This window comes from Daucus carota, chromosome 1 (assembly GCF_001625215.2).
Source record: "Daucus carota subsp. sativus chromosome 1, DH1 v3.0, whole genome shotgun sequence".
NCBI classification, from domain to species: Eukaryota; Viridiplantae; Streptophyta; class Magnoliopsida; order Apiales; family Apiaceae; genus Daucus; species Daucus carota.
Window position 1 is genome coordinate 50,781,772 of NC_030381.2, and position 11,941 is coordinate 50,793,712.

Consider the following 11,941-nt stretch of genomic DNA (forward strand, 5'->3'; position numbering starts at 1 on the left):
TAATGATAATTTAATTCAAAGAGATTAATATGTCCTTACTCACGATAAATATTAACATGATCATTATTTGGAATTAATTTGAAGTTATAAATATATATAATCATTTTTAAAATTTTAAATTTCCCCCACAAATTTTATAAATTTTAATATTCTACCTGATTTTGGTCTAATTAATCCAGTTTTGACCAAATAATTATCGATTTAACCGAATTTTACCAAATCAGATTAAAGATTCGTCTGATTATTGATTAATCAGTCAACCGACCGATTCTTAGAATATTTAATTATTATGATTTAAAAAAATTATAAATATATATCTTAGAATAATTATAAATCTAATGTATAACTATATGACAAAGACTCTAATTCAGCAAAAATGTCCTTTTTTGTATTAAATTTTCATTTATTTTAGATGGGTGGTAATTTAATTATATAATAAAATTTTAAATAGTGTATATTTTTTGTATTCATATTTTAATAAATATCATAATAGTGAGGATATATTTACATATAGACATCATATAATATGACTTAAAATATAAATAAATACACAATCTAAATTACTTTTATAATACAAATAATCTTAATTTAAAAATGATGAACATATATAAAAAAAATAATTTAAAACAGCCCGTGTTTTGCACGGGTTAAGAAGCTAGTTAGGTCGAATGGCATAAATTAATTATGAATATTTTAATATAAATTATAAACATGATTATCAAAATTAGGATCGGAATTTATTGATTGAACTACTGAATTTATTATAAGTTTAGATCAGAGTAAATCAATCTTCTTCCTTTATTCTGTCAAAAAAAATCTTCTTCTGTTATTTGTTTAATTTTTAAATTAACGATCAAGCAATCCAAGCAGACTTATAAAAGTCTTCAATTCATATATTTAACTATTACTCTGATTTATATAAATTTATGAATGGAGATTTTTAGTTAATCAGAATATTCGTAAAAACAAAATAGTATATAAATGTTTCACAACTTATGTATCTTTTTTATGACAAACGTAAATTTACGCTAGATTGACATTAACAGTATTGTGCTTTTATCGTTGTCGCCACTCGCCCGTATTTTGACAGATGGCTGAGGGAGGGCATCTTAGCTCCTGGTTTGTGAATTGTGATCCCTTTTCCATAGTTGTGAACTTAGAGCAAGTCTGCTGGATTATCTAAACCAACTTCTAAACTTATATTTAACTAATGTATAAAAAAAAGTATTATAGTGATTAGCTAAATTAGTACTCCCTCTGTATCAAGATAGTTGTCACATTTCTATTTTTATTGGTCAAATTGACTAAATTTTGATCAAAGATTATAAGTCAATCACTCATCATTTTAAAAAACTTAAAATAGATTAAAAATTATTTCCGGTGATATATTTTTTTTATTTTGTCAATTGATACAATATTAATAAATTTCAGTCAAACTTTAGTCAATTTGACCGGCACAAAACCAAATGTGACAACTATTTTGGGACGGAGAGAGTAATACATACTCAAATCTTCTCTCGTCATTATCTACTTTTAGGTAACCTCTTGTCATTACTTTTTAGGTAACCTCTGGTCATTACCTATATGTATGAAAGAAAATTCGTCTACCTTCTTCTCTCTTTATTTTTTCCCTCTTATTCCCTTCTCTTTCAAATATATTATTAAAATAATAATAAAAAAACAAATATAGGGATTGCTATTGAAGTTGAAACTAAAAGTATATTGCCTAAATCATAAAAACTCACTAGAATTTGTTATTTATATTATTAATAGATAATTAGATAGATAACCTATTGAACTTGCTATTATTTTGAATTAAAAAGATATGACAGGTTAGAAATAAAATTTATAAGTACCCGCACCTGCAAAGTTTTTATTTAAAAATTTATATGATAAGTCAGAAATAAATTTATAAATAATATATATGTTTCATTATTTACTAATACAGATATCTTGTTTATAATTATATTCAATTTCTTGATATTGACTATTTTTGGCTGAGATGTGCAACATGATTTCATATTAAATATTATCATATTAAAATAATATATTCTATTTTTAATCATTTTAAATAATAACAACGCATCATTTTTAACATATAACTAATCATTATAACTAGTATCATCGAAATAAAATATCTTATATGTTCAATAAATTTTACAAAATATATCACATGTCAAATTTTTTGTTGATGAAAATGAAGAATTGAATAAAGGACTGAAACACAACCGTGGTCAATTACAATATGATTATGAAATAAAAAACAAACCAAATAAGTAGCTGTTTTATTTTTAGATCGCTTAACACGTAAAATATGGGTTAATTATCAAGTTGGTCACTGAACTCAAAACGGTATCAAGATGATCATTAAAGTCACCATAAATATCAAACAAGTACCTTGAAATATGAGTTCAAGTGGTAAAAATATTATTTATAAAGTTTTACACATTATTTTTCAATGTTACCACGACCAACTAAAAAGTTATGACTTCTAGTATTTAAAATAATATATTTATATTTTATCAAGTTTATTTATTATTTATATTTGATTATATAGTTATTTTATTTGTTTTAATTAAAAAATAAATAATAAATAAACATGATAAAAGCTAAATATATTATCATAAATATTAGAAATTATAACCTTTTACTTGGTTTTGGTAACATTCCAAAATAACGTGTAAAACTTTATAAATAATATTTTTACTGCTTGAACTTATATTTCAAGGTACTTGTTTGAAATTTATGGCCGCTTCACTGACCATCTTGATACCGTTTTTAGTTCAGTGACCAATTTGATACATTAAGCCCACTTCAGTGACCAACTAGATAATTAATCCCGTAAAATATCTAAATTTTGATATTTTAAAAATTATTACAATCATATATCGATCAATCCAAAGTTAATATAGTAACATCATAATTCTAATTCACATAAACATCCAAAGTTAATATAGTAACATCATAATTCTAGTTCACATATACACTATTAGTAGACCAATATTCTAAATCATCAGTTGATGCACGGCTAACTCATACCAGAGACCTCAAACTATCAACATATCATTTTGAAAATATTATCAGTGGCATCAAAATAAATATTTTATAAGTTTAACAATATTTTACGGATTTTTAACAGACCGTTTTGAATGAATACAGTTTGGGATGCTTAAAATCAATTTTTAAGAAACAAGTTATATTAATAACCGTATAAAATCAAGCGATACAATTTATTCCCCAGGTAAGACCTAAAAATCAATCATCTAGAGATACATGCCCACTGCCACATGCAACCGAAACAACAAACATGTGAAAGAATAAAAAACGTGTTAGACAAAGTTGGTTCGACAAACTGGCAAGAGGCCAACATAAAATTTTTTGGCTCAGTCAAACAATCGTTGTTCTTACCAAACTAGTGAGTTAGTACTAATACTTTGAAATCATGGTGCTTTACAGCTTAGATTGTTTCACAAACTCTTAATCAGAGATTATACATCCGATGCAAAGGTTATATTTTTTTTACAAAATAAAATAATGATTATAAACTCGGGCACCGAATCTGATATATTGTAAATAATGAGATATATGATTAACAAACAAATAATTATTCCAACTAATTGTATAAGATATATAAAAATAAGAACATAATATATATTATGTAGATGATACATAAATAAATATATATTTAACAGTTAATAACAGTTACATGAAACACAAGTTAACTCATAATTTATACTAGCCTTAAACCCGTGCAAAGCACGGGCGGTTATATAATTTAAAACTAATTATTAATTATTATATAATATTAATATATATTAATAATAGTAAATTTTTTTTTTTATTTTTTAACTAATTATAAATTATTTTTAAAAGAATAATGGTGGAGTTTTTATCTTGTAGTATATCAAACTGCTTAGAGATGTAAGCCTATGAGAACTCTACATGTAGTGACTTTTAGTTATAAGGTGAATCACTAAACCAACATCACCAGACCAAAATTTTGTACGACGACAAATTATACCCACGTTGGCTAGTATAGATAGTATAGATAGATTACAATCACTATAAATTAATAATAACTATCCTGGTTAGAATTAACGATCATGATTTTAGAAAAATTATCGATTCGGTCTTTTTTTAATTTACGCAAATCATGGTGTAAACTAGATTTCTGAATTATTATTCACACACCACACATGTAAGAATGCACATCAATTCAACAACATATAATCACCTAACTCAAACTTAAACAAATACTAATTTATAAATATAAACTTTGAAACAAGTCTCTTAGTTTAAAGAAAACGAGTAAACTTATACACTTCAGCTGTCTATCGTTTAGTTACCTGGGGCTGGTGACAACAAGACTTGTCAAAATCTTGTTTGGCTAAATGGTGTCTTTACTGTATTATTATCTCAGTACAATAACAATTGTGCAGGATCTTGTTTTTATTTTTGTACAAATTAGGTAGGACTTAGGAGTATTAGATAGCTCTGTCAACATGTGCTGATGAGAAGATTAAACTTCCGAGGGGCTACCTACTCCGCAATTGGGTTAAGACCGTGACTTCGTTTAGTATTGTCATTGAAGTTACCGTAAAATTAACTAGTCCGAACAAATACTTTTACCAAAAGATATAAAAAAATATGTACAACTGGAAAAGCAATATGTACAAATAAAAAGGCCCGCTTCAGACTTGTAGATCATGGATTTTCTAGACATAGTCGACCATTTTTAGATAGGGATATATTTTGTTGGTTAGATTTATTAGATCAATAATAAAATATAGACAATGTCATGAAAATGTCACACAAGACTTATAATAAATTTTACTTCATCAATTATCATATTAAAATAATATATTTTATCATAACAATTTAAAATAATGACATGCTAAAAATATAGTCAATTAATATAGTCATTACTATCAGAACAAAATGTATTATAAATTTAGTAATTTTTTACATAATGTCTTAGAGCATCTGCACTAACGTTGACTATAATCGTGGAGTAAATTGGACTTGTAAGAGTATGTTATTAATATTTTAATTGTTATAAATGGAATATATTACGTTACTATGATAATAAATGGTATGTAATTTTCCTACATATTTTTTACATATTTAGAGATTCGATAAATATAGTCATTTATATAAGTTTGACTATATTTATAGATTAGATGAGGGAATGGTTAGAGTGTGATATTTATAATAGATTATTTATAGTTTTTTATTTTTGATTTTTTTATTGTGTGCCTATGAGCACACAATAAGCATAAAAATTGATAAATTTATCATATTTTAATTGACTTACACTCTTTAAAAATGATGGATCTCTTTGCATTCACAACAACATCAATCAAATAATAATCTTTCTTAAAGTTCTCTTAATTTTAATTTCATTTGTGGCAAATATTTATATTGATGATTAAAATTTAAAAGGGACTACATTTTTTAGGGCACAGCAGCACAGTCCAACGGGCAATTGGGTCGCTAGAACCGTGTTACCCGTGAAACATGCCCTTACTGTCCTAAAGTTGGATTTATCCATATTTTGCACCTGTTTTTGGTAAATGTGGACCATCTTGTAACTGTTGCCACATTCATTTCTTTCTGTCCCTTGTTATGTTCAAACACCCTTTATTTACTTTATTTATACTTAGGAATTCTAAACAGCCTTTCTGTTGAATATGCTCTTCAGTCCTTTTCTATTTATCAACCTTCATTTTCTGATTTTCTCAGCACCCCTTGATGTTTTTTCAGTAAAATTTTAGTCTTTTGGTTCTAATCGTAAATTTAAGCACTTTTGTCATCCGGGTTTATCCAGTTCTTGAATTTTAGCATTTTACAGAGAAGAAAGATTGGGGTTTTGTGTTAAAAATTCAAACTTTTTGCCCTTTTCTTGATTTTAGATACTTTAGTTTACTGGGTTTTATTCAGTTCTTGAATTTGGATTATTTGTAAACATAAATCTTGATCTGGGAATTTTTGAACTGCAAAAAATGGGAGGTTGTTTCAGCAAGAAAGATAATCAAGCAGCTGCTAATGGGCATAGATCAGGGGCCACTGCATATCATACAGTTACTGCCCAGAGCTATGAAAAGTCATCTCAAAGGCCTCAACAGACTCAGACTCAGCCTCAGCCTCAGCAGCCTCAGGTTCGGCATACAAGTCCACCAAAACCAAGGCAAGTTGTTAAATCAGACCCAAACACTATTCTAGGCAAGCCATTTGAAGACATTAGAGCTACTTATACTCTTGGTAAAGAATTGGGTAGGGGTCAATTTGGTTGTGTCTATCTTTGTACTGAAAATTCAACTGGTCATTTATATGCTTGTAAGTCTATTTTGAAAAGAAAGCTTGTTAGCAAGAATGATAAGGAGGATATGAAGAGGGAGATTCAGATTATGCAGCATTTGAGTGGGCAACCTAATATTGTGGAATTTAAGGGTGCTTATGAGGATAGACAATCTGTGCATCTTGTGATGGAGCTTTGTGCTGGTGGGGAGTTGTTTGATAGGATTATAGCCCAGGGACATTACTCAGAGAGAGCGGCTGCTACGATCTGTAGGCAAATTGTGAATGTTGTCAATGTTTGTCATTTTATGGGAGTGATGCATAGGGATCTCAAGCCGGAAAATTTCTTGCTTTCTGGTAAAGATAAGAACGCCATGTTGAAGACTACTGACTTTGGGCTGTCTATCTTTATTGAAGAAGGTAATATATCATCCTTGTGTGTGTTCTTATTAGTGTACTTACTTTGATTACCTGCCTGACCTTGTCTAATTATTGTCATTGTAAAGTCCATCTAACGACATAATTTTCGTTCTTGCAATAATCATTTTCTGGAATAGGCTCTGGGAAAAGTTTATTGATTGCATAATGTGGCATGTCAATTACACTTATCATTTCTGCAATCTACTTATGTTTATAACAAATATTGTTAAAAGCCTACCAATTAGCAAATTCCCATATTGGCATCTATATTATTCCCTATAAGATAGTTGGCGAGTTATCCCTTGAGATGTAACCCATTGATGGCCCAAGAAGATTGATTTCATTTTGCACATATAAGGCATTAAATACCTCAAATGTTCTGGTGGAAATTATTTCTTGACAAGTGTTGGACTACTTACATTATGTTTACAGTCGATTAAATTTTTTGTTATGCTGATCATGTATGGAGCATTCCAAGATGCCAAAATTTGAAAACTGACACACAGGTGGACACATTTCCTCCACTGGGACTCGAATTCTCAACCTTTGGTCATCAGGATGAGGGATATTCGCTTGGCCACCAACCCTTTCAGATATTCCTTTTTGTATCATGTCGATTGGCTCAATAATTCTAGCATGAAATCTCTTTAAATTATTAATGCTCATGCAGTTAGTAAGGGTACGGCAATTTCATGCTCTTAAGCACTATAAATCCTCTTCTTTTTTTTCTTTTTTTCTTTTTTGACAAATATGGCTTATAGCCTTACAAATGAGTATCTGTTCTACGAAACTCTCGGGGTGAGCCAGGATCGAACCCAGGACGACAAAGGATAAGCTCTTAACCATTGAGCTATCCAACCGTGCTCATAAATCCTCTTTTAAAGGAAATAGAATGAAGGAATCTGGTCAATTGTGCATTTGTATGCTCTCTGGACTGTGCATGCAATGGCAATGTGCTCAGGAGAGCAAATCTATTAGGCTTAAGGTGAAGTTGGATGCTCATTCTTTAGGGGCATAGGTTCTAAAAAACTAAATTGGAACAGAAGGTTTTGAGCTATATTATGTACAGAGATCCAGACATGAAGTCGATTCTTTCAATTTTTCTTCTGCTGTTGTATATGGGTGTCAATTTATTATAAAGAAATTTATAGAAGAAGAAGATTATTTACATCCAGAACTATTATATTAAATGTTGTGACTTTTACCTATACTGATGCGGGGCTCTAGATAGTTTGAAGTACTATGATTCATATAGACCACACTTATTTGTTTGTATGATAGATATCTTTATTTTACAATAGATATTTTGCAACCTAAAACAGTAAGGGGTAATATTCCTTAACTTTTCCAATAAGAAAGGACATCAAGGTGGAGCTAGCATTTATCAACATCAATAATCCTTGCATTCTCGAATTTTTATTCTGCCACTATATATTTTTTTCACCATCAGTCTGATCATGGATAGCTACACAACAAATATATCATTTCATACCTCCATTTTACAATTTCTTATTTTTATTAATATATGTACACGTGGCTTACCGGTTTCTATTAGTCTTCTACATGTGTAATCTTTACATTTAGTCCCTTTGTAGCCTGACTTAAGAATAATTTCTTTTTATCTTTATATGATTACTATATCTTATAGTATTGATCTTAGTGTTTTTTCCATTTTAGGAAAGGTTTATCGTAATATAGTTGGTAGTGCTTACTATGTCGCTCCTGAAGTACTACGGCGTAGTTACGGAAAGGAAGTTGATATCTGGAGTGCAGGAGTTATTTTGTATATTCTACTCAGTGGCGTACCTCCATTTTGGGCTGGTAAATACTACATATGCAGTTCTCTAAAAGATTTCATTTTCAAGATTTCTTTTATGATGGCACGTGCACAAGAAAAGGATTTTAAATTAGCTTGCTTTCTGCAGAAAATGAAAAAGGAATATTTGATGCAATACTTGAAGGAGAAATTGACTTTGAAAGCGAACCATGGCCATCAGTCTCAAACAGTGCAAAAGATCTTGTCAGAAAGATGCTGACACAGGATCCAAGGAAAAGAATTACTTCTGCGCAAGTTCTTGGTATGTCATATCTTTTTTCCGGTAAATGTATAATGAGTTATTTAGCAAAAAAATGTATAATGAGTTGAGCCTTGACAGTGCCTGGATGGACCTATGATTTTCATTCAGTGGGGTATATAGGAAAACATAAAAGTAAGAGTAACGAAATGTAATCGTATTCTAAATATTTAGGGAAAAAATAATGAAAGAAATTTTTTAACATACATAAGTATAAATAGGATAAGTATAAATTTATTGATTGCTAACCTCCGAGTTGATGGCTTCTAATTAGTATCTATTTATTATTATTTTTGGATAAGGTCGAAACCAGAGAAAACAGGACAGAATTTAACAGTCAGACAATGTTGTGAAGGAATGGTGAGAGTCAATTTTGTGACTTAAGCTCTATCTCAGAATATAGTTCTTAGCCACTGTTTTTCTCGTTATTGATTTTCTAATGATATTATTCAAGTCTGCTGTTTATGTCATGTGTCTTGGTGCACTTGGTGTGGGGTGAATAATTGAGCTGTGCGCCTATAACGAGAATGGACTGCTGATACATTGTGTTTAGCCTCCAGGTCACAAATTTCCTATATGACCATTCAGATGAGCTAAACAGAACTAAAAAGATCTCACTGTTCAGTAACATCTTTTGTAGACTTAATAAGGGGTAATTTAATGAATTTTAGTCCTGTAACCTGCTCACTACGTTATATTATTTGAATCAAGGATTAGTTGAAGATTCACATATGCAACCATCTGCTGTCCTCAAATCCAATACAGAAATTTAAGAGAGTATTCACTTAGTGGCATGGTGTATCATGAATCAGTTTTTGCTACTTGATGTTTCAATAATGACTGAAGTATTTATTATAATATTAGAATAAGTTTCCTGTATCTGCTTTGCTAGCTGTTCTTTTTCTTAATGTTGCTTATATTTTTCTTTCAAATAGAACATCCATGGATTAGAGAAGGCGGAGAAGCATCAGACAAGCCAATAGATAGTGCAGTCCTCTCCAGAATGAAACAATTCAGAGCAATGAACAAGCTCAAACAACTCGCACTTAAGGTAGCTTTCACATACTCCTATGTTTAGTTTTTTAAATGTTTTCTAATGTTATGTTCTGTTTTAAGCTTTTAGCTGGACCTTGCTAGTATCTTCTGCAATCTATTGAACTTCCTTTCCTCTGTGTCATGTTTGCTTCTGCATTACACTTGCAAGACCTAAACATAGCCTTGTACATATTTGTGCTTGTCTATGCTTAACAAAACAGAGCGTGAATTTTTGTTTAAATAAGCACGACTTTACAGATGTTTTTTGTTATTTAGTGCTAGCAAGAGAGGTTCAATCCCCAAAAGGAATGTAACATTGTATAATTTTAGTTGAATGTAAATTTGTATACAGGTCATTGCTGAAAGTCTGTCTGAGGAAGAAATTAAAGGTCTTAAAGCAATGTTCACAAACATGGACACAGACAGAAGTGGTACAATTACATATGAGGAATTGAAGTCAGGACTGGCACGGCTAGGCTCAAAGCTATCAGAAGTGGAAGTCAAACAACTGATGGAGGCTGTAAGTTTTGTGCATTTAGTGATTAACAGGTCTTTCGACCTATTTTCTTATTATGTATTAGATCTAATAATTAGTTTTCTCTGCATCTCAGGCTGATGTAGATGGAAATGGCACAATTGACTACCTTGAATTTATTACTGCTACTATGCACAGACACAAGCTTGAAAGCTATGAGCATTTATACAAAGCATTTCAGTATTTTGACAAGGATAGTAGTGGGTAAGTTTAGTCTTCTCATGATGTCCTGAAATTATTAAAGTTTTTCCTTTGTATACTTTACCATTAAATGTGATAAGCATTGGCATCAACTTTAATGAATAGCTAGGACATAATAGTTGACAATATGATCTAATTACATAACTCCCATTTAGTACATGAACTAAAAGTCCAGGAGGAAATCAAAGCTTGTCATCAATATTGGTATATTGTCATTTTCACCCGATGTTGCACAAATTGATCAACTCAATTACTAGCCACGATGTTTCAACCTTTTTGTTCAAGTACATGCTTGGAAGCCTTAACTTGATTATATGTGATTTTGGTAATAGTTTCATTACGAGAGATGAACTTGAATCTGCAATGAAGGAGTATGGAATGGGTGATGATGCTACAATCAAAGATATAATCTCAGAAGTGGATACCGATAATGTAAGTTGGTTTGAGTTTCACTTCTTTATAATTTTTGTATGAAATTATGTTATCAATAATAAATTTCTTTCTACATGTAGGATGGAAGAATTAATTATGATGAGTTCTGTACAATGATGAGAAGCGGGGCAAAACAGCAAACCAAGCTTTTTTAATGTCTCGCCAATCTGTTAGCTTCGAACGCCGTTCTCCTCATTCTCACTTGCAATCTACTGATTACTAGCAAACAGCAAAAGACAAGGCAAATATACAGCTATAGGTATGAGGTTTCCTGCTGTTAATATCTAAATGTTGACTACAAAGAGACGGGTGATAAAAGTTGATGAGTCTTTTTGCTTGAGTTATAACGTGATTGTTTATATATCAATTTCAAGACCTGATTTCCTTCTGCTGTGTACATTTCAAATTTTTTGACCAACAGTTGTTAAGCAAGAGGTCCGTCCGTGTATGAGAAATGTGAAAATTGTTTTAATGGTTGACAAAAGCAGTTGTATGAGGTATTTAATGTTGATATATGACATTATATTTGCTATATTGGTAGAGCAAGTATCATGATAGCTTTAATGTTTCTTTTAGGTTTGCATTAAAATTCTCTCTACTCTTTGCAGTACCTCCTCCTTAGATCATTATGACCCATTCTTGCTATAGCTTTTCGTATCCTTTCATCGAAACATGGCATATCTATTGCTTTACAAATCTTGCATCCGGAAGATAACTGTCTTCATCTTCTATGAGTTTTAGCTTTTGCTCTCATTTTAAACTGATTCAAGTTTTCTTTTAATCATATACAAGAAGTCGTATATTTAAATTGCTATTCAGAAACTAAAACTGGTTTCTGGACACTAGCAAGATACATGCTACTCTACTGTTTATAGAAGATTATACTGTACAAGTTACATAGGCCATCTGGGAAGCACTCTCATAGTAAGAGAAAGTTTAGTCAGAA

General features: G+C 30.4%; 1 protein-coding gene across 1 annotated transcript; it reads left to right on the top strand.

Moving 5' to 3' along the window:
• The first annotated feature begins 5,596 nt into the window (after positions 1-5,596).
• On the top strand, positions 5,597-11,527 carry LOC108204603 (calcium-dependent protein kinase). Its single transcript, XM_017374126.2, has 8 exons — positions 5,597-6,717; positions 8,395-8,538; positions 8,643-8,795; positions 9,728-9,843; positions 10,180-10,347; positions 10,439-10,566; positions 10,896-10,995; positions 11,076-11,527. Exons 1-8 carry the CDS (start codon positions 6,003-6,005, stop codon positions 11,148-11,150), a joined length of 1,599 nt encoding a protein of 532 aa, XP_017229615.1. The 5' UTR covers positions 5,597-6,002; the 3' UTR covers positions 11,151-11,527.
• The last annotated feature ends 414 nt before the right edge of the window (positions 11,528-11,941 follow it).

Coding starts and splice junctions, on each gene's coding strand:
- LOC108204603 (XM_017374126.2), top strand. CDS start 6,003: ATGGGAGGTTGTTTCAGCAAGAAAGATAATCAAGCAGCTGCTAATGGG. Junction 6,718..8,394: donor GTCTATCTTTATTGAAGAAG/GTAATATATCAT, acceptor TTTCCATTTTAG/GAAAGGTTTATCGTAATATA. Junction 10,567..10,895: donor TTTGACAAGGATAGTAGTGG/GTAAGTTTAGTC, acceptor TTTTGGTAATAG/TTTCATTACGAGAGATGAAC.